The sequence below is a fragment of the Pyxicephalus adspersus genome, chromosome Z, assembly GCF_032062135.1.
Source record: "Pyxicephalus adspersus chromosome Z, UCB_Pads_2.0, whole genome shotgun sequence".
Lineage (NCBI taxonomy): Eukaryota > Metazoa > Chordata > Amphibia > Anura > Pyxicephalidae > Pyxicephalus > Pyxicephalus adspersus.
In genome coordinates, this window is record NC_092871.1 from 79,685,545 (window position 1) to 79,710,340 (window position 24,796).

Here is a 24,796-nt window from a genome sequence, read left to right on the forward strand (position 1 = left end):
AAATATATATATATATATATATATATATATATAAAAACATTGCTTTTTATTACAGTTAGTTCCCGAGTTACATACGAGATAGGGACTGTAGGTTTGCTCTTAAGTTGAATTTGTATGCAAGTCGGAACAGGTACATTATTTTTGCAAATGCAAAATACATGCAATTATTACCAGATGTTTGTCTCAACATAATATTAGGCAGCATGGTGTCAGTTACTGTATAAAATCCTCAAAGCAAAAAAAACCAAAAAAACTTTACGAAGCCTAGACTTTTATTAACTTCTGGAGCAAACTGTGCTTTGAGTTTGTCTTTGGTCATTAAACAGTTACAAGGTGTAACAGATCAGCTCCACTCTTAAGACCACAACAGCAGCTGCGTTTAGCAAAAAATTCCTCTGCAAGTCATGCAAACAGTCCCGCACAGATCAAGCAGGGAAGCCTGATTAGTATCTAGGAGGCGTTTGTATGTCGGATGTCCTTAACTCGGGGACTACCTGTACAGCAGAATAAATGTCAAATTAATGCCTAAATATGACCTGCAGCCCTTGTGCAGCATAGCGAAGACTAGAAATGCCTGGGATGTGGCCAGAATGCTAATAGGTGGAGAGAGTAGAATGTTTAAGATAGAATCTAATGACTTCTCTGCTTCTCTTTTACTGTCCAGTTACAAATTGTAGGGGAGAAGAACTGCAGCAGAAAAAATCAGGCCTCCATTTCTACAAGAGCTATGTATGTATTAGATTTAGTATAAATCATGAGTTTATATTTCTGCCTGTTGTACTTGTGTTGTGTTCTACTCCTAAGATACATCTGACACTATAGAATCTATATCAGGGGTGCCTCGCACTTTTTTGGCTTGCAAGCTACTTTTAAAATGACCATGTCAAAATGATTTACCATAAATAAAAACTTGGACCTAATAACTCCTGTGCGCGGTAGAGTTTATTTTGAAAGGCCGGGCTCCGCGATTTACTCGCGTTGCCTTTGCGGTTTACCGGTGGATCGGGATCCACCTGTTGGGCACCCCTGATCTATACATTTGCAACTCAAAATCGCTATTCAATAAAAAGGAAAGAAATTGGTCAGATGGCCATCCTTTAATCCTTTACTGGATTAATTGGTTGGAGTGGTTACATGGAACCAGCACATCACAACAGTAACACCGACTAGAATAATGTTGACAATTTACAGAAATTATGATGATCTAAGCAAATACACATAGCACTGCCTAAATGTTAACTACAAGACAGTAAACAAAATTCTGCACAATGCAAGTTTTCTGCTGTCTAGATTACACTGTGATTTTTCATACACCTTAATGACCCTGTATAAGTGGATAATACAGACCATATTATAACCCAATACAATAGGGAACACAGAAAGACAGCTGCACTGCCTAAGATAAAACAGCAACATGCAACAGAGCACAACACAATTTACAGTATACTGTCCCATGAATAGGAGATCCCAAATCCTTGGGTTTAGAGTTTGCTCACACCAACATCGTTGGGTAATGACCCCATGCAAGAACACAGTTGCCAAAATGCCAAATGGCTCTGTATTTTTAAATCATAACAATTCAGTCAAATAAAAAATGGGAATGTTGCATGGAGTGGTGAGTTCCGACACACTGTAACAAAGCTGCAGCACACAAGAATAGCATTCAGTTATAAATAAAAAAAACTGCAACGTATGTTTAACAAGACACTGAAACCCTGGAGGATTTATACCACATACCAAGACGTGCTGGAGAATAAGCCCTCAATGTGCAGGAGGGGTCTGGTCTATCCACATATTCTTTTCTCACCCAAATTAAACTTTCTTTCACTCTGAATAATGCTGCACAGACATCAGTCTAACAGTACAACAATTTCTGCAGAGGATTCAGAGGACTGCAGGGTTTGAAGCTAACTTGCAGCTCTTAGATTGCGGGCTCTATGCAAATTGTGTGCACAGCAAACATAAGCTGCAAATGCCACCCCTAGAACACCAAGGGGCATGTCTAGGACACTTCACAGGTATTGTCGGCGTATGGACTTACAAACAAAGAAGTATGCCTGCTCTAAGCCCCTTCTTTGAAAATTCAGAGACAGGATAGAAAAGAAGTAGGATGGAGTTTCACTTTAATACAATTAACTTCAGAGACTAGGGGAAAGGAGATATCTTCCAGTCCTGTTGTGTATGAAAGAACATTTGCTGAAGGAAATTGGTGACTATGGACATCTTTATAGAGATTAGGAAGAAATTGTTATTGTTACATATTTTTAGGTCATGCAACAGCGGATACAATATAATATATATATATATATATATATATATATATATATATATATATATATATATATATAAAAAAGAAAGCATGAACCATTAGAATCTCGTTACAGCATCTGAGATAGTAAGAGCCATGAAAAGGGACTTGTGTAATGTTTACACACAAAAATGATGTCTGTTAGGGCGAGATCTCAAATTTTTTTCTCAACCACATCCAAAATAATTACTATAAACATAGTAATGGTGTGGTGGTTGGTGAAAATAATGTCACTCTTACAGATAGCCAAAAAGATCATGGAGATCTGGAGGAACCCTGGGAGTTTCATGGCACCCTTGTTGAGAAACATTGATTTATCTAACTGGGAAATAGCCCATAGAGCCTTTCTGATCTCTACAAGTACAGAAAAGGTAAAGGTTAAGTTCACATTGTGAAAAATCATGCTGTCAGCTTTATGAGACAGAAAAGCCTTTTCTCTGCACCCATCTTACCCTGGTTTCACTTTGCTGGGGGTCATATTCCCAACTTTGTATGCTCTGACATTGTCCACTAACCACACAGATATACAAATTAATGAAAAGTTGATTACAGGCAAAGAAATAAGTCCAATCATCATAGTGTGGCATAGTGTGGAAAAAAAAAAAAACACACAGCAATTGTTATCTTTCCCAACTTTTTTTTTTACTTACAAGACAACACAGTTCAGGATAAATGATTTCCCCTCCTGTGAGCAGCTGAGCAATGCAGTATAAGAAATTTGTATTTAAATGCATTTCCATTTTTATTAAGAAAAAATAGCTATGTATTGTTAGAAGCTAACCTTGCTGTATGTTCTTTTTTGAACTGTATGTACAACCACTTTATTTTCTTTTTTCTGTATGTACCTTGATATCTTTTAATAAAAATAATTTAAAAAAAAAAAGAAAAAATAGCAATGGAAAAAAAAATCAGCCCAGTAAATTTAAAAGTAACACACTGAAGAATAAAAATAACTAAGCTCCTAAAGCAGATGCTAACTTTATATTCTAGTCACTTTTATTTTCTGAAGTATAGTGACATTTATTTTCTCCTCAGCCGAGAAGAAAATAAAATACTACACCTGCTGTATTTATCTAAGAGCAACATTTATGAAGGCAGTGCTGATACAGTGCTGAGAAAGCAGCATTCTTTTAGTACTTTTGTTATTTTAATGTTTTATACAAGAAATAATGCAAATTTAGAAAAGCAAAAGCCTAACTACATCTTCCAAAATACTTTGTTTATTTAAGATATTATTTATTTATAGATAAGTGCACAGGATAACAGCAAGCACCAGATACTTTTTGAATGTAAAAGACAAAAAGGTAAATGGAAATCTGTCCAAGGTTGCAGCTGGGATAGAGGAGAGGCCGGGGGCATGGGCCTTGGAACTTCTGTCTAGCACAAAGCTGCCCTTTTCCATTTTTGTTGTTTAGATTGGCCCACTATAACACTGTGCATATTAAGTTATGTGTTTTTAAACACAAAAAAAATGCTTCACATGAGCAGAAGAATGTAGTCAGTCGGGCAGATGACCTTCTCACAATTGTGGCTTTGCACTTTTTACGACTCCTAGGCATTTGTACTTTAACACAACTTAACCCTTTTAAGTTTAGATTTTTCACCTCAGATGAAAATCTAATCAACTGTCATTTAGTCATCTGCTGAGCTAGATTTTTAAACAACAATCGGTCAATGTCGGCTATCGTTTACTATTATAAAGAGCCGAGTCAAGGGGAGGGAAGTCTGGGGATTAGTTCCAAGGACAATTACTGAGAGTCAGTACAAAGCCTTTCTTTGCAGTGCTTGTCATTCTGGCACTGGCCATTTTTATTACAGAGGAGAGCACAGAAATTACTTCATTAAAGGGCTTCTGCTCCTTTATTAATCAGTTAAAGGGCTCAAGGAAGAAACGTAACCAACAGCCATTTTTTGGTTCATATAGTCATCCATTACATGGGCGAGCATGGTTAATTGCTATGAATTTTGCCAATACTATGACTATCCTGGAATTTTACTTTGTTTTTACTTCTGCAACAATAAATAATACAGCTGTGCTAGTACCAGCAATAGCAGTTTAATAAAAAAAAAAAAATTATATATATATATATCAGATATTAATCTTTCAGATACAAAGAGATCATTTATATACTCTAAGTCAGGGGTGTCCAAACTTTTTGCAAAGAGGGCCAGATTTGGTCAGGTAAAAATGTGTGGGGGCCGTCCATTTAGCACATACTTAGGGTTAGTGTGGGCGTGGTTTGCACAGATCCCGCACAGCTTATGCCCACTATAATGACTTAGTAGGAGATTCCCTGGGGACTCCTGTCCTGCCGATTATGCCCGCCCAGTAGCAGACCCATAATTGCAAGGTGGTTGATCATCCCTAATAAAATACAAAATAGCTTTTTTGTATGCGTGTATTTTATACTGTGGTCAACAGTGCTGGAGGGTCGCATAATATTGATTTTATGACCAAGGCTGCGTGCAGGTGGAAATCTGAACACGGGCTGCAATTGGCCCCCGGGCCGGACTTTAGACATGCCTGCTCTAAGCCAATGCTATGTCTCCTAGGTTAGTGTAGACATCCCGGGTTCCCTGAAAGATTATGGCCGGTATCAGAATGATGAATACACCAAAGGGACTATAAATTTAATAGCAACACTGTTTATATTTAATAAAATAGGGATAATGAATACTTTAAAAAAATGTAAATAAACATCTAAGCAATAGTTAAAGGTGTCCAAAATTGTAACCACATGTTCAACAATTCTTATTGATGCTAATCACTTACTAAAAGCCATACTCTGTCTTTCAGCACAACATTAGGGACCTGATTTATTAGGCCAAAGCCTGGAGAAGATAAACTATCATGGGAGAATGTGAGTGATCCAGCAAACCAAGAGTGGATTTCCTAAAAAAACATTTGTTACTAATTGGCAAATGTTTTTATTCCTGGACCAGATCCACTTAAGGTTTCTTGGATCATTCAGGTTCTACCACAATAGTCTATCCTCTCCAGTCTTGGAGAACTTTAATAAATCAGGCCCTAAGAGTCAGTTTTAAATGTCCAGCTTCTAATAATATTGCAAACTTACTGAAATAAATTTTTGTGCTCATTTCTACACATTTCACTATTACAGTGTTTCCATGATCCCTCCACCTCAAACTTTAAAGTGCTTACTGTTGTATTGAACTTTCTACTACAGAAAAGTAACCAGACTTTAGTTTTTATTCTCTGCTCCTGTGCATGTAGCTTCTCTCATTTGCAATTGATCCAATGGGTACAGATGACAGGGAACGCTAAATGCTTAAAAAAAAAAATCCAGCTTTACACAATTAATAGCAGACACTAATCTCACCTAAATCATCACTACCCAGAGCGCTCATAGGTGAAGATCATGGAGAGAAAAGAATAATGGATCCCCATGCGATGAGTACGAGTGTTATTATTGTTTTTTACAAACCCTGATTTAATTTTAGTTAAAAATTAATTGCAACAGCTGAAGGATTTTATAACAGAAGAAAACACATATTCTTTAAAGGTTTACATGACTATAGTGACGATGTTGGAGAGAGAAAAAACATTGAAGTATTGCCATGAATAGCTCCTAATTGATCAGCTAAACAAGCTTTTAGAGCAACGCCTACAGACAAATTTGGGAATTATTGGTCACCAATTACAGGCGAATACAAATCTGAGGCTAGACACATTTGGCATATTTTCATGCAACACAACCTAATCTTATGTGCACCAAAATCTATTTTACTGAAATTTTTAAATGAAAATAAGAATTATTCCATACTGGCAGTGAGACTGTGGTGTGTTTACCTCTTCCTCACACCAAGAAATGCTGATGCTCCGGGAGCTCCAGAGGGGATAAATGGGAGCTGCAGTGAGCAGCACTAGTACAGCTCACTGCCGCCGGCTTTCACACATGCAGACGCTGGTTCTTTTTGAAACAGCACTGCCATGCAAGTGAACCACTGGCAAGGTACCAGCTACAGGGAGCCACATGATGAGGAAGCAAGTGTGAACCTTTCCTAAAGGTTTTCTGAACAGTAGCACAAACATCATGCAACATAGAAAAAAAAGAAAATAAATCGTACATGAACTTTTTTTTATGTTGTGGGGCACCAAAACACACTGCATTTACAGTACATTGGAAAAAAAAAAGTTTCTAACCCTACAGCTTTTTCGTGAATGAGGGTTTTATGCTAAATTTGTTTAACAGGCATGGGTCAGAAGTTATCAACACCAAGGACTATAGTATTCTTCCCAGAAATTTTTTTTAACTGGGTGGAAAAAATGCAGAGTTAAGTGCCCAGCTAAAAGGGGCCGAGGAGGATACTGGACTAGGATAGATCAAAGGCTAAGAACAATAAGGAGCACTGGAGTGTGTTACATGTCGTAGGGAACTAAGACCACGCAGCTCCAATGTGCTTGTATTGCAGCTAACTACACTATCAGAAATAAGAATAAATGCAAGCAAACATTGTGGACAAGAACGATAAAGTGTTAATGGGCCACTTGAGGAAATTATTTACTTGTTTTTGACACTTGCAGCCACACACACCTGCTTCCTGGTGTCAAAAACAAAGTACTGTACTTTGAACCTGCTTTAATTTGCAAGACATTACAAAAAAGGGTGCATGAATGGTAACACAAGCATTAATTATAGTTTAAGTAATTTTACATTTTAGCTGACTGGCTAAGTAATTCACCTTCAGACAGATTTTCCTACAAACAAAGAGCAGTGGGGCATTTAAAGAAGTCCTAATCTCTAAAGTATATCTAAAGACCAATGGTTTCACATCAAGGGACTGTCTGAAAAAAAATAAAAGCCTACCGCTCCATATAAATATATATTATATATACACACACACACACAAATACTGTACATACCTGTTAAGCATACACCAGCAGCCACTGCTTTTTGCATCCTTTATATATACCTAAATTTTGACGGCATCTGTTTTTCATTTTATTTTTTTTTTTGGCCACCACGAGAGAACAAAGTAAATCAGTAAATAGCATGAAAGGAACCTTGCATTAACAAAAGCTGTGCATGTTATCTTATTAGAGATATAATTTATGTTATATATTCATTTAGGGCAGTGCAGTGAGCTGTCAAAATGCTACAAGCAACTTTTTTGGTGCATTGAGCAGCCTTTATTATACCAAAAATAATACCAAATAGCTGATAAATTGAGATGCAACCAAAGTTCCACAATATGCCACTTTATAACATTAGCTAAATGTCCTTACTGCCTGTGCATGCGTGAGAACGGCAATTTCATTCCCATTTGCCAAAAGGACTCTTTCTGCCCATGCCCGAGATGCTCAGGCTTACGCAGAAGGAGCAGCCAAGAGCCTCGTGGGATACGTGATGTAGGTATCCCGGGAGGCTCTGCACTCTCATTTATTCTCGATCGTCTGGACCAGGGGTTTGCAACCTTTACTATCAATAGAGCCATTTTGCCTCCTCTTCCACTAAAGAAAAAAAAGAGGGGAGCCGCAAAATTTAACACAGCCTATAAACTCTTAAAAAGTTTTAATCTTTTTTTAATTTTACCCGTTACAACAACAGAATACAACAAACAGAAGTGCAGTGTGAATGTGTAGGCCTACTTTGAAATAAATTAAACACTGAACTATTTAGGCCCCTAGTATCATGTTTTATTTTATGAACTTGTGCAATATTTATTGTATTTCACTGGATGTAATATACTCATTAATAAAGTAATACAGTTAGCTCTTTCTTGTATATACTTTTACATTTTAAAGTCCAGCAATCATAATTCCATTTTCCAAAAGTAATAGGTAATTTATTTGGTAATTGATAAATAGAAATAAGTAATTAAAAATTTATAAAAATAATAATATAATGTTATGTAAATAAATTAATATACAGCCTACATAATTATGTATATCAAATGTTTACACACAATTATGTATATCAAATATTATATTGTAGGTTTAAATCTTAAGAAACTTTGAAACATTTGAATTCTGCTGCCCATTTTTGAAGTTATGTGTCCCCAGCCTTAGTATCAGCTTTTCTGTGGCGAGTAAGATGAAGGAGCTGCTTCTCCTTATCTGTATCCAGTCCCGTGTTCCACGTGCCGCAATAATGCGCCTTGATGTTTGTTTCTGGGTAAAAACCGCAGCTGCGCTTTTTTTAAGAAAAAAGGGTGTTGCCCTTTAAAAAAAACCACAAACACAGAATTTTTACTTAACAGTTGTTCACCCTTTTACCCTTTTATGTAAAGTGAAATTTCTGAGTTTAGGTACGTTTTAAGACTTGTTCATCACCTTGTAGCTGGCTTTGAGACTTGTTTAGATTGTCATACAAGAGGCTTTAGTTCTGAAAAAAAAACCTCACCGATTCACACAATAGTCTATACAATACTATGGGATTTAAAAGACATTATTCATTTTATTTTTCCAAGCACCTGAGAAAATGCAATTTTTTTGCTTCCTTTAATTTTTTTTTTGGCCGTTTAGCACGTGTTACTAGTTTTAGGTTTCGCATCAAATGAAACCAATGGAATCAGATAGCAACAATTACTGTTGATGCATTTGTACGTTGCCTTGAAAATTGATCTACAATGTAAAATGCGTTGCAAAGAGCAAACACACGGGTGGATCTACTAAAGGAATTCAGGCTATCTTTTTGCAAAGGATAATTTACTTAGCTTAGACAATGTACACATGTGAGAAGATTCTGGCTCTATACAAACGATTAGGCTTGCCTCATGCAATCATCTGATATGTGTACACCGGTCACCAGTGCATAGATGCATCAGGACAGATCTGTGAATGACTGACGGAGAGCGAAAGCTATACATGTGAATGGAGAACAGCACATCGGGGTGCTGCTCGTTTGTTCTCCCCTTAGAACCAAACTGTGTTGTGTTTACAGCACTCGTTTGTTTATCTGTCACGCTTTTGACACTTTTTATGATAGTTTCCAGCTACGGAAGTTACTGGTGTGTATGCAGTCTTAGTAAATGTAGTGATAATTCCATTTTTGAAGAATATCTAATTAGGTACAAGAAAATCAAAGATAAGAATTTTTTTTTCTTCTCATTTACTAAACTTGACTATTCCATGCAAGGTGAAATTTCCCTTTCATATGTGAACAGCCTATATTCCTTCAGTAAATCAACTCCACAGTCTTTAAAACAGTGATGACTAAATCTAAAGGGCTCACTAGGATTGTCATCTAAGTGGGTTTCCCTGTCACAACAAAATCAAAGAACATTTATCAATGTTTTTCACGCAAAGTAACCAGTGCATAAATTAAAATCCTCCAATTTGTTGTTGAGTTACATTGCAGTCCCGGTTTCCTTTGCGAGTGTTGGGACTGAACAACCTTCAGTGGGAGTTACATCATCCCAGCCGAAGACATAGAATGGAAGAAGAGAGAGAACAGGAACATGTGAGTATCGATGGGTTTAGTTCTACTTTAAAACTGAAATTGTGGCTTTCATGATCATTATGCAGGTGGGCTGCATAACAAGTAAAGAATATATTGTTTTTTTTTTTTTTTTTTAAATTGTTAGTTTAGTGCAATACAATTAAATCAAGCTGCCCCAGTAGTAGTAGTCTGCTCGTCTAAAAGCTCCCCTCATCTTTTAATCAAGGGGATCTGCAAAATAGACAGGCCTTGAAATTTCTTGCAAGGTGCAATTTAAATAATTTTAATTCCATCTGTGGTCACACAAGTCTCTAAACATTCGTCTTAAGCTGCGTACACACATGCAATTCTCGACGTTGGAAAGGATTTTTTATGATCCTTTCCACTGATAAGAACAGCACTGTTCTGCTCAATGGGGAAGGGAGGGGAGGGGGAGAGAGACGGAGCGGCACCCTGCTGTGCGCTCCCTTTCCCTTGCTTTAGGATCGCTCGTTGTTCATCGTGATGAACAACGCGGGCTGTACACACGCCATATTCTCGAAGATATGTGCCCTAAGCCAATTATCGGGCGAGAAAAACTAACATGCGTACATAGCTTAAAAGACTAAACTAGCGTCCAAAACAAAAAATAAAATACACTTAACTTCAATCCCACAGTGCAGTCGAATGGTCCGGAGGTTTCTTCTATCGATTCCTGCATTGTCCCGGCATACGTCCTTGGGCAAGCGCCCCCATCTTCTCCTCTTCTTCTGGGTTCTTCTTCCTACGTCACTTGACACAGGCGCGAGATCGGGTGATGTAGTTTGAGAAAAAAACTTGCCAATCTCACTGCGCATGCGTGAGATTGGCTGTTTTATTTCTCTTTTGACGAAAGTGCTCCTCGGGAATGCACGACGTAGGTATCCCGGGTGGCTTTGCGCTCCAATTCATTCTCAATCGCCTAGGAGAGAATTTTTACCTTACACAAAAGGGTTGTCTACCACTTTATGTAAAGTGAAAATTCTGAGTTTAGGTACGCTTTAAATTCTATAGCTGCTTAGGCTTTATAAATCTTTAAAATATTCATATTTGTCCTCTGATTTACCTTTACTTTGCCTGCCTTCGATTGCTCTCAAAAATGTTCTCCAAAAGCATAGGAAATAGTGTTGTAAGCAACAATTCTTCTTAAAGCCGAACTAAATGATATAAAAAATATGAAAACAATTTGTGAACATGAAAGTTCATTATTGCAGGAGATGTCTGCAAAAATGAGCTCACCTGCCTGCCTGGAATTAACTCATCTGTTCCGCAAAGAACACTGAGCTTCACATGTATCTGATGCAGAGTATGAACGAACTCTCCCGCATATCGATCCCAGCTGGTCGATCAGAATTTTCCAAAAAAAAAAAAAATGACCAGGTTAAGATGGCTGCACTCAACAAATCGAGGACCTGTGAGTGGTATTTAAAAATTACAAAGTTTAAAATCAGGCAGGTACGGTTATTTTATTACAGAGGGGAAATCACTTATCCCTCCTGAAATAAAGAATCTGCCTAATTTTTTTTCCAATAAAGCAGACCCATTACCACATTTAAATTAAATTTATATAAAAGGGCAGAAAAAACGGTGTTCAGTCCACAATGGCACCAAAAAGGAAGACAAGACGGTGCAGGACCAATTAGACAAGGATCATGGAGGGATCCATAGCTGCTGTGGGGATGTCCTCACAGAATCTGGGTCCACTACACCCTTTCTTGTATCTCCTTGGTCTTGTGGCAGTAAAGAAATACTGCAGGAGACTGTTATAACCAGCTAAGAGACCTATAGACTAGATTTTAGTTTCCCTTTTAAAGTGTAAATAAACTTACCGCCCCTCACTACCCTGGCGTTAACAACATCATTACATGGTTCTTTAATAGGTTTGGGATCTTTGGCCAACTTGATTAGCCAGGCCAGAATAACATTCATTACGATGTTAAGGTATGTCCCATGAACCCCCTCAGTGTATATTTCATAGAGATCTTAATTCCACGTCAACATTAAAAACATAAGTCTGCACAATCATAAAAAAATACTTGGAGAGCATGTTTAAAATATTCAACAGTGCATGCATCTTATTCTTTTTGTCATCTTGCAAAAATATCCAGCATGTAAGGACTGCTAGGTCTCGTTAACAATGATATATTTACACCTATATTAAAAATGTAATCGTTCTTATCCGTCTGTTGTGTGTTCACAGGTGGACAGTAATGATGATTGATTTCATACTACATGTTTCAATGGTATAAGCTGCCAGTTCGCTGATCCCTCATTTTTTAAGATGGTCATGTGTAATGCTTGTCCCCCCCTTCTTACAAGTGTCATTTAGGTAGGTAGTGCACTAAGTATTCGAAAGTAGCATTGTGGATACAAAAAGGATGTGGAGAAGAGGGTGGCTACATCAACATACTGTTGGTTAATTGAGACCCTGTGTAGTCACCCTCCTAGAGGAAGCACTATATACTGACGCAAGATATGGAATCAACCCCCTTGAAGGGAAAGTAATTTTATATTTTAGGACACTTTTAAAAGACAACTGTATCCAAATCGATCCTATCCCAAGAACAGCATGCCCGCCTAAATACTCACCTTCTACCTTTATCCAGAGATCTTCATGATGCAGCCCTGCTTGGAACCGCACAGGCTTTCAATCACGAACGTCCTTTTAAAGAAGAACCAAGCTTGCAATACTCACCTATCCCCATTTTATCGCAGGACACCACCACCTTCCTTCTTCCAGACCACGATGACATAACTCTCATGCATGAGTGCATTCATTCCCGGCATGCGCAGGGGAAGCCAGGAATGTTGGGTTTCCCTGACAGCAAACGCTCAGCTGCACATGTGCATCAGTTCCACTTTAGGTAAGCATTTGCACAACGACACCAATATTTCTTTTTTTGGTGGGGGTAAATGAATGGGGCTGGACTACCATAAAGATGGCTCAATCACAAGAAGTGCACAAGTAGACACAGGTTTTTCAGTGAACACGATAAAGATCGCCGGATCAATAGGAAAATGTAATTGATCAGGTGGGTTACGATCGGGTGTGTAGGGGGGAATAGAATTAAGGACAATGCTCCCAAAGGTGCAGTTATAGCAATCTGTAGCTAAAGCTGTGGTAATCAAACCCTATTGGAATCTCTGCGATCACAAATCAATAAACCTTTCACCACAAAAATAGAAAAGCACGCTACGTCGTGCAACATATACATTTAAATTAATAAAATTCACAGCCTGCCCCACTGAGAGTTTGGAGGGCTCTCAATGACCAACATTGACTTACCTGGTTATGGTCACCCTAAAAGATCGCTGACGGGTACGGCTGTATTTAGAAGAATAGCTGTCCTAGGCACACCTGAACTACCCATTCTCTTGCAGTTCTGCCCGTTGTGCCATGTGTGTGATTTTATGCCCATAACAAATTACAACTAGCATACAGTTTTGGAAGCAGAATGGGGGTCGGTTTTACTCGCAGAGCCAACTTCAAAATGTACAGAAAACTACACAAAAAACTGAGATGTAGTTTAGGATTTCCTAAGCTATAGGGAGTCTTATGACTTCTCTCACCATGCCTTGCTTTCTATGTCCGAAGGCATACTTGGTGCTGCTCCTCGTGCAGACGTTTGATGATTGCGTCCAGTAATAATCTAGAATCAGAATTGTCATCTCAAAACTTAATTTAGTAACCTGCTGTACCAGATTACTCTATTGTTTTGTATAATTTGAGGATGCAGCGGGGCAATTCTTCTACCTCCCATCTCCATAAATTGTTTATTGCCAGCCCCAAATGACCACTAGATGTTTACCCACTGTGCGTACCTTAACTCTAGCCCTGACTGCGGGCACTTACCCAACCCCAGCCAAAATAATAATTCCTATGCATTTCACAATCAAAACTGCTGAAGCCCCAAACTTGCCAAGATGGCCAACACCGCAGCCAATCAAAATTGCTGAAGCCCCAAACTTGCCAAGACAGTCAACACCACAGTCAATCAAAACGGCCGAAGCCCCAAACATGCCAGGATGGCCAAAGCCTCAGCCAATCAAAAGTGCCGAAGCCCCAAACTTGCCAAGATGGCCAACGGCGCAGCCAATCAAAACGGCCGAAGCCCCAACTTTGCCAAGGCAGTCGACGCCGCAGCCAATCAAAACGTCTGAAGCCTTAAACTTGGCAAGACAGTCGACGCCACAGCCAATCAAAATGGCCAAAGCCCCAAACTTGCCAAGACAGTCTTCGCCGCAGTTAATCACAACAGCCGAAGCTTGCAAAGACAGACGACGCCGCAACCAAACAAAATCAGAATTGTGATCTGAAGATTTAATTTAGGGACCTGCTGTACCAGATTACTCTATTGATTTGTATAATTGGAGGACGCAGCGCAGCAATTCTTCTTCCTCCCATCTCCATAAAACCTATATGGCCACCCCCAAATGACCACTAGATGTTTACCCACTGTGCGTACCTTAACTCTAGCCCTGACTGCGGGCAATTACCCAGCCCCGGCCAAAATGATAATTCCTACGCATTTCACAACCAATCAAGGCTGCTGAAGCCCCCAAACGTGCCAAGACAGCCGACGCTACAGGCAATCGAAACGGCTGAACCCCCAAACTTCCCAAAATGGCCAACGCCACAGCCAATCAAAATTGCTGAAGCCCCAAACTTGCCAAAATAGCCAACGCTGCAGCCAATCAAAATTGCTGAAGCACCAAACTTGCCAAAATAGCCAACGCCGCAGCCAATCAAAACTGCTGAAGCCCCAAACTTGCCAAGACAGTTGACGCCGCAGCCAATCAAAACTGCCAAAGCCCCAAACATGCCAGGATGGCCAACGCCGCAGTCAATCAAAACTGCCGAAGCCTCAAACATGCCAGGATGGCCAACGCCGCAGTCAATCAAAACTGCTGAAGCCCCAAACTTGTCAAGACAGTTGACGCTGCAGCCAATCAAAACGTCCGAAGCCCCAAACTTGCCAAGACAGTTGACGCCGCAGCCAAGCAAAACGTCCGAAGCCCCAAACTTCCTAAGATAACCAACTCCGCAGCCAATCAAAACGGCCGAAGCCCCTAACTTGCTAAACCGGTCGACGCTGCAGCCAATCACAACAGCCATGGCCCCTAATTTGCCAAGATGGTAAATGTCGCAGCCAATTAAAAAGCCAAAGCCCCAATCTTGACAAAACGGTTGACGCTGCAGCTTGCAGCCGTCGCAGCACTGCCATCCGCGTGGCTAACAAAAATCGGGGCTTAACTACCCTAACGCCATCATTGGAAACTGGGTACAAAATTAGAACGGTTACCCACGACAACGCCCCTGACGAAAAGTTAGGTGGCACCAGCGCCACGTATGATTGGTCAGTTTTATTACGTACACATAGAAAGCTGACAAATGCAATGCTGAAAATACAGTTTAGGTATTTTTTTTTTCCGGCTGAGGTACCCAAGGAGGTGTCGGCAGTAAACTTCTGACGTTACATACACATATAAGACACTTGGAAGGCTGGGTGTCCACAGGGCAGAATATTTTTTGGTGAAGGAGAGGGGTGTGTCCTGCAGGGTCACCTCAGCCCCCCCTCAGCCCAGGCCCCTGATTCTCCCCCACCCATAGTGCAGGGTCCAGGGCCTCCCCATGAACAAGGGGGCTCAATGACGCACTGGGCAAATGTCAACCCGGGTGAGGGGACACCACACTCTGACAGGACCGGCCACCTCACGGCGCCCATGAAGCCCCCCAATCATTGACACCTGACAGCCAGCAAGTGACATTTTCGGCTCCCACAGCCCCGCCCCCCTTTGCCTCAGGGATTCATTAAAAAAAAAAGACACCCTGTGGGACCCCGCCCCCCCTTCGCACACAGGAAGATAATAGCAGGCGTATGGCAAGCGGGAGGCGGGAAAGGTGTGAGGAGGAGAAGAGGAAGGAGGGGGGGACACAGACCGGCCGAGACCCAACACTCACAGTCTCTCCTCTCCGCTCGGCGCGGCGGCCATTTTCTAACGGCTCCTCCACAGGCTGAGGAGGGAAAGGGGGTGGGCAGGGCGCGAGTGCAGCCGCGAGGTGACGTCACCGCGCCGAGCCTACCTGCCTTCTCTCTCTCTCTTTACTCGCTGTGACGTGAGGGACGTTTCATTGTACAGAGGAAATAGGCGGGGCTAAGCGTTCCCGCCTTTATTGAGTGGAGCTCTGTGGAGAAAAAGAAGGGGAGGGGGTGTGTGCGCGGTTCAAACTTCGTGCGTCACAACAAGAGTGAAAAAAGGGTGACAGATTCACTCAAATTGGCGAAAAGATTGGGAAGGATTGCTCTTAGCCCCTAAATAGTCTCAGTTTTGTTTATAGTTATGTATAGTCTCAGAAAGTTTAATAGAGTAGTAACTAAGTTACAATAACTTCATTTTGTTTTCTCATGAATAAAGTGTGTTTTCAAATAAAAAATATATTGTTACAAAGTTTTTGTTGCATTTTTTTCAACTAAAAGACAACAACATGACCAGTGTCATATTGATGTGAGGAGGGTGCCTTGCGGCCCCTGAATACATAAATGCCCCCCATACATGCCATGGCAAATTACAAAGGACGACCTTTGCTGGACCATTCCCTGTGTTTTTTGTTATTGGCCAAGCAAGAAAACATTCACTTTATATTCACTGACAGAAGGGAAACATATCTGGGTCTATGTGAAAGCTGTAAGGGCCCTAGCACTGATAAATGGACTCCTAAGTACCAGAGGGCCCCTGTAAGCTGTCTGCAAGAATGCAATGTCCTCCCTCTTGTTCCTTACTGTGTGTAAAAACAAAAGGGTCTTTAGACTCATTCAAGTGAATTCATTTTGCATTTGAGATTCTTATGAGAATTCTCTGTCCATACTCATGTTCCTAGGGCCTTTTTGGCATTTATTGGGGCCCCATTCCAATTTAAACCAATCAGTGTTCACAGGCTTGTATAATTGGAAGCAAGGGTTGCAGCAGCCATCTTGGACGGACCAGATGATTTAGCTGTTTCAAGTGAAAAGTTGTGGTAGGGGCTGAATGTGACTTTTTTCTACTGTTGCCCCAGAGGGAGAGGAATTGAGTGCAATGGAGGAGCAGAGGGAGGATATTCCCCCAGCACAGGCTCAGGACTCGCATGAGCCAAAAATCTCAGGCCAAAAATCTTGGCCAATAACAAAAAACACAGGGCCTGGTCCAGCAGGATCGTTACTTAGCATTTGTGTATCATGTTCACGATTTAGGATGCAATTTTTGAATTATATCTTTTTCAGCGGTTTTGTAAATTATAAAATCTTCCGCATGGGGTCCACAGCCAGATTTATGTATCTGAAAATGTTTACCTCTTCCTCACACCCCAAAAAATGGTTGAAGTTGGGTTTTAAAGAATGCCAATCTTTACAGATTTGAGAAAGGTGAAAGTAATCAGCAATAGTTATTATTTGTCTTTCTATAGACATGCTGCAATTCTGAGATCTCCCATTTCGCTTCTAATCCCTGATCTGTGTTTTGCAGCACACTTTTGAGATAGGTCCCGCTCTTTTTATTCATATACATTGATCCGGGAAATATCTGATTGCCTCACGGTATCAGGAAGGAATTTTTCCTTGAACCATGTTCATGAGAAAGTTTTTGCCTGCCTCTGGGTGAACCATGTATATATGTTTTTTCCTAAGTGGTTGAACTTGACTTTTTTCAACCTAAGTATCTATATGTGTATGTATGTATATATATATATACACACACACAACAAGCAAATCACTGGGACTAGTTTCATGCAGGTAGGGGTAAACAGGGGGGAAGTCAACTTGTAGCAATATTTACCAGTCGGAAAATTAGAAAACAATATAAATATATTTATTTAATATATAATGTATTTTTATATTATATAAGTATAAATAAAGTATAACTTGCACGTGACACCTTCCCTCCATATAATAAGTCCCTGAACTCTTTTTCACATTCTGCCAGCCCAAGTAGGGAATTTGTAAAATTCTGGGCATGTTATGAATACATTAGGTCTCAGTTATGAAACCATTTTTCCCCACCCTGAATTGCAAACTCAAGTATGGAGCCTATTATTTCTCTAAATGTGGTTTACAGGACTACATCTTTTCATCTTGTTCTCATGTATGTCTACACCAAATCTGAACACTACTTACACTGAATTTGCTACCTGCTTTACAATTATGCTACACAAAGGAGTTAGATTACTAAACAAATATAGACTGTTCACTTAGCAAAGTAAATTATCACCTTTAGTTTCACTTTTATATTACACTTTGTTTAGGCTGGGTCTACACTGACATTTTGAAAAACGCATGTACACATTCCTACTGGGTTTTTTTAGACTTTTATTATAGTTTTAAAGCTTGCCTTAAAATGCTGGAAAACACCTATACTGCTTTTTCCTGTGTTTTTAATGCGTTTACGATTTAAGTGCTTATAAACGCAGGAAACGCCTCATTGAAATCAATAGAAGCGTTTTTGTGCGTTTTCTAGTGTTAACCCCGCATTTTAATTTTTTTAAAGTTGCAAGGAACGTTATAGGTAACGCTATAAACGTGCCTCAAGGAAATGTCCTGGCGTAGAGTAGCACATTGGAATGCATAGGAATTTCAAACATAAGCTTTTAAAGCTTCAGATTAAGCGCTGGGGAAAACGTCCGTGTAGACTAAGCCTTAGTGAGGTAAAGCTTTTGCTGACTTTAACCATCCAATAATAGGCACGCAATGAACACTGTTTTTTTTTTTACTTTTCCTTGCACGTGATTGGATATTTTTTGCAAAGTAAATTTTCACCGCATTTACTAAGCTAAATGAATATTGCCCCTTGCAAGTTGATAATTCACCTTGCTAACACTACATCATTTAGTATATTTTACATTGTACTTCCCATGTGTCTGATGCCCTAACTGAGCAGTTTCTAAACAGTAACACCACAATATTTTGTGCTTTTGCTATACTAATATGTAGATCTCTATATTAATACAAAAATAAATATAGGACAGTCACCTTTGAATAATAGATTGTGCCTCCTATTTAAATAAATAAAAAATTTAAAACTTGAACTCTGTGCCCATAAAAAACATATGTTTTTATTTTTTCAGAGAAGGGATACTTAGGCACACTTTACGACCTGAAAAATTCACATTTAGGCCTGCTTGAGGCTCAAAAGTGTATGAGTAGGTCAAATATGCATAGTGTTTTTTATTTATCAATGACAATTACCTTTTTTTTTTATTTTGGAAATTGTAACTAAAAAGAACATTTTATAAAATAAATATTAAAAAATATAAAACCACGAAGAAAAAAAATAGCAAACTTATTTGTAAAATATGCAGGCTTTTCTAGCAGCAAGCTCTGGAATCATAGCAATTTATATACTTTATATATTTCTTTAGCAATTAGATTTCAGCATTTTACAACAGATTTTTATTTTTTATTTTTAAGGAGTGCGTCTATTAGTATATATATACTCCTCTTTGGTTGTAAATTGTTTTCTGCATTATTCTACTGAAAACAAAATTGGACACATTTGCGATTGCTGTTTGCTCCCAAAAATAACTCAGTTTGCATGTTTTTACTACACAGGTGCAATGAATTCAGTAAATTGTTCTACATGTGTGTTTTATAAACAAATAAAATAAAAATGACATGTTTTCTTCTAAAAGCTTGTAATATATACTGCACCATAAAAAAAAAAATGTTAAATGTCAAATAAGAAGAAATCATCTACAACACCCACAGGTGTCATACACTGCCCATCTAAGGGCACTATTTATAAAACAGGGAATCTGAAATTCCCTCAAACTTTCACTGCATGTGAGATGTATAAAACTTTTACAGACTGAAACTATCTGACATTTGTATTTTGTTTTGTGTTTTAAATGCAAAATATTTTTACAATTGTTATTTTTTAACCAAATTGTCACAATGCATAAATTTAGGTAAACAGATATTTCCTGGTTTATATATATATACAACATTACACATCCTTTTTAAAAGCTAGAAGGCTAAATTAGGAAAAAAATTCTTGTTGACACTTTTGGAGATATTTTTATTCTCACAAATACGTTCTGACACGAAAATCTCGGGTGAGAAATACTTTTTATTGGGTTTCATTTCACAAATATAAATTTTGTGTATTTTAGAGAAAATTCTGCACAGCACTGGGGAGACGTGGAAATTAATAGGAGGCCCAGATTTTTGTTATGAGCTATGCATATAAGGTTTTAATTTCTTATGTTTTTTTTTAATTTCTCACTGTCTAATGATGTTTTTTTTCTTTTTTACTTTCATTTGCATTTGTTTTAGCTTGCTTTTTTTGTTTTAGCTTGTTTTTTCTTTTCTTTTTTTTTTTTTTTTGCTTTTTGATAATTACCTTTTATAAATAATTGGTTGACACACTGCCCATATTTTACAGACAGGTCACAAATTAACATATTATAGTAGTACAAATACCGAAAAAAAATACAATTAAAAGGTAGAGGTAGCAGAGTAAAAGTTAGTTACAATCAGTGACAGAAAAAACTAGGAAAAAGGGGAAAAAACAGAAAGCGGAAATAGGAAATGTTACATAATTTATTTTATACAAAATATTATTGTATGTATTAATGTTAAAGGGGAACTACAGATAGCAAAAGAAAAAAAGAAAGAAGAATTGTGCCTAATGCAGAAGGACAGGTGGTGTAATTTCATTAATAAAACATACTTATCTGCTTACGTGCAATTTTTTTTTGGAAATGCAGAGTATCCTGAATACCCCAGGCTTCTAGGAATTAATTAACTTGAAGCGGAACTAAACTCTGAATTACTTCCCTGTTCTCGTTCTGTGGCAGGGTACTGCCATCTTCTTCCTTCTCCTACTTCTTGCAATCATCGGTCATCTTGATTGGCCAGAATTACAGAAAAATGCTGGCAAGAGCAGGGCAAGCTGGGATGTGTTGAGTATCAGCTTTCTAAACAACACAAGCAATCAGGAATGTAAGTCTGCTTTTTGCAGATGGACGCCACAGATCAATTTCTGCAAAACAAGCCCTAACTGATTGCATTTTTACTTAAAAATGTAACTTTCATTTCACTTTAAATCATTTTATGTCATTCCAGCTTGGCTAATTAAGACGGTCGAAGACCCTTACCCAGGAAAGAGACCGAAGAAATATGGCAGCACCCAGGTGAGTGTAATTAAAGAAACTGCTAACAGGCAGGTAAGTTAATTTTTTGGCAGAAGAAACAACGTCTGTCCCTTCTACAATAAACAATCTGCCTTCCCACATTTGTTTTCTGTTTTTGTGTTTAGTTCTGTTTTAACATATGCTTCAGATATATTCGAGGCTAGAGCTTTTTTAGATTGGAGTGGGCACAATAAGTTGCTGTGCTGATGCTAGGATTGAGAAAGCTTATATTTTTATTATATTAGGTACACGTATGTTTATATATATATATATTATGTTTATATATATATATATATATATATATATATATATATATATTTATGTTTCTTTTCTATTAAAATTCTGTATATATATTTTCTATTAAAATTCTGAATTCAGTAGATTTACAGGTTACATTCTCAGGTATATGGAGCTCACTAAAGAATACATCATTTATAGGCTTTACCTCATATATAAACATGTAATTTAAAAGCATCTGAATAAAGAAAAGGCACTTTTAAATGACTAGCTGCCTATTTATTATACAGACAACTAATACTGAAAAAATCAATTTTTATGAATATATATTTACTTTGAAATATACTGAAATAAACCTAAATTATATCTAAAAGCAAGCTAAAAAATAGGATAAAAATTGTAAATTGTCAATATTATTAGCAATTTTTACTATTCCATGTCCCTGGTAACATAGATCTATTCACTGTTGATTCTGCCAGGTAGTCTTTGTATTTTTAACTTCTTTTAACGGGCCAAGCTGTTCAGCAAGAGTAGTTGGAAGGTTGGGAAAAACTGTTTTTAACAGGGTGCCCAAGGTGGTCATTTTTTTTTGTTTGTTTTTGATTAAAACATATATATATATATATATATATATATATATATATAACATGTTGCTGTAACTGCTTAAAAGGGTCAGCTTTAATTTATATACCTTTGTCAATCACCCCCTCTCCACAGGTGCTACTGTCCAATGGTGGCTACATCCCTGCTCCACAAATACATAACAGTATTCGTAGCCACCCTAAAACAGGAATTGTATCACTGGCCAATATATAAAGTGAGAAAAAGGGAAAACGGCCTAATAAAATAAATCTAACACAACCACCACGTTTGAAGGAGAAGCTTATCTTTACTTTCGAAGAGCCCTAGGGGCTAATGGGCGCCGTCAACTTCTTCTGTCTTCTTTCGGGTTCTTTTTACATCACCTTATTTTGCACTGTGCAGATGAGTGATCGGGTGACAATTCTTCCTTAAGATTTAAACAAAAAAGTGCCATTCTCACTGCCCAGGTATTTTTTTTGTACATATGAGGAAATCCCCTTCAAAGTGCAGAAGGAGCAGCCCGACAGTAAAGACAAAAGGGACTGGTCCTCCACAAAAAAATTAAAAATAGTTTTTAGTAATAATATATTTTATAATAGTAATATAAAAAAAACATAGACATTTTGTCATTATGTAAAAGGGTTACCCACCCATAATATATATATTTATTGTTAAAAATGTCATGACAGGTGAACTCCAATGTATTCCATTCTAGTTTTTGGGTTTGGATACATTTTAATATTACCTTCTAAATGTAATCTACAGTGAGAAGCCAGATTTGGTTCTTTCTGTTTAAAGAAAAAGAACAGTCCTTTATCAGTGAATACATAATGTAAGCATTATTGCAGTGCACACTTTGACATTTTGAAATGCTTGCTTAACTCTTATTATTGCACTTAGGTACAGAGATTTAAAGATACATAGAGGACATTCTAGATTTGACTTTGAATTCTTTATTGTTCTTGCTCAGTTGTAGAGATAAAATCATTGGTACAGGGGCTATATTATTATCAGTGAATTAGGTGAGTTCAGAATTAGCATTTATTAGGAACATGCACAATCATTGTGTAGCACTTTGAAGTAATGCACATATGTAATTGAGTGTAGAGAGAATATTACCACAATAATATTTTCAAGGATTTCTTTTTCCTCACATCTAAAAAAAAAAACATTAAAAAAATATACCTTATACCTTTACTCTGAAATTAAACTTAAAGTGGAACTATACATAAGAAAATCAAATAGCAGGTACAGGTAGTCCCCTGGTTACATACGACATAGGGACTGTAGGTTTGTTCTTAAGTTGAATTTGTATGTAAGTCGGAACAGGTACATTATTTTAATGAATGTAATTAGGACAGATGTTTGTCTCAACAATATTCAATGTCCTTAACCTGGGACCTGTACTTGACTGGCTAGTCGCACTCTTTTTTGAAAACTGTAAAACTTTGAAAACTGACCCAGCCTAAACTAATGCAAGCACCTCAACTAATGATTGGTAAGCACCTTATGCAATGCATCTTACTCAATGTTAAACTTTTAAATGTAAATGTCGTGCTGTTATGTCACAGATATGTCGACAGATTATGTGAATATTGACAGGTTTAATTGGAAGTGTAAAAACAGATAACATTACAACATAATACAACATTACAACCTAAATACATTACAACAAATAAAATTAAACAGGATAATAATAATTTATATGAGGACAGATTGATGTATCAATGCAATACCAAAATAATTAGGTATAATAAACAGTTTTGACAGCTTGGCAGCCTATTAGCAGATACTGCTGGATAGCTACTATTATTAGTAGTTAGAAAAGCTTTATTTTGTTATTTTTTATTTTTTTTTTAGTTACACAATATTACTGGGCCACTGACTTTTCCATCTAATAAGTGTACCTTTATTAATCTCTGACAACATATTAGCACCCAGTCATGAATTTTGAAGAGATCAGGTTCCAAAAATAAAGTGAAACCAAATCAGAGAGAGAAATTATATATCAATCCTCATGTGATATATAGTAGTAGCTATTAGGCAGCACTTAACCACTGATACTCACCTGTCCCCTTTCTGTTGTTTAAATGTGTTGCATTTTGTGTGACGCCATTTCCACTGATAAAAATAGAAAAAAAAAATGCAAGTTATCAAACCTTAAATTCAGCATTGCTATACTATTTTGGGGTTGCAGGGTAACACAATCACATTAGTGGGAAGGAGCTGTATGGAAAACACTTTTATTTTGTCATGATCATGTATTTGACCTGCATGGGAAAGTGCAGTGTAGTGAAACACAATACATGCGGTGTAAACAAACCCTTCACTCTCAGAAAACTATAAGTTTGCAAACTGTTGACACTAATTTGTAATTGGCTTGGGAACATAGTAATTTAAAATAATGTCACTCAAACTTAATGCAAATATACAGTCCAACTTTCATACATTGGCAGACTTGCTGTTATTATGTTACATTATTTCATAAATAGGCTGAAGTATGTCAGAAAATCATATTCTCTTTTTTCATATTTCCAGTGGAATATGCGAAACTGATTGATAGGGTTGAATACTACTGGGTGACATGGATAAAAATAAAGTATTTTTTAAATATATTTATTATTTATTATTATTAATAAGCTTCTGTTTTCTTACTCCCATTTATTTTTTGTTGCTTTATAGAAGGAGATCATGGAAGTGAAGAAGATAATTAGAAAGGAAGGAAAGACTATTGTCTTGGGTATAGTAAATTGTGGTCTGGGACTGTTTTTAAATTTTTTTATTATTATATATTTATATATCACATATTACTCAGCTTTACAAAGTCCATAATCATGTCACTAACTGTCCCTCAGAAGAGCACACAATCTAATGTTCCTACCACAGTCATAGTCTAATGTCTAACATATTCTAAGGCCAAATTTCGGGGGAAAACAGTTAACCTAATAGCATGTAAAATATGTTATTTTTTTTTTTTATACTGAAACTATACCTTTTCTTCCTTTTTTGTAAGTACATGTGATCAACACAAAGTGGACCTAGAATCAAATATACGTGTTCATGTCAGGTGCATGCCTGCTAAGT

At 37.6% G+C, this 24,796-nt stretch overlaps 1 protein-coding gene across 2 annotated transcripts in view; it reads right to left on the minus strand.

Annotated features, from left to right (window-relative positions):
• Nucleotides 1–15,799, minus strand: part of MECP2 (methyl-CpG binding protein 2) — a 53,963-nt gene extending 38,164 nt beyond the window's left edge. The window contains exon 1 of one of the 2 annotated variants that reach the window (XM_072430935.1): nt 15,692–15,799. In XM_072430935.1, coding sequence (XP_072287036.1) covers nt 15,692–15,723 — 32 coding nt within the window. In that variant the 5' untranslated portion in view covers nt 15,724–15,799. The remainder of the gene's footprint in view (nt 1–15,691) is intronic. The other variant, XM_072430936.1, reaches the window with a different exon arrangement.
• Between the last annotated feature and the right edge of the window lie 8,997 nt (nt 15,800–24,796).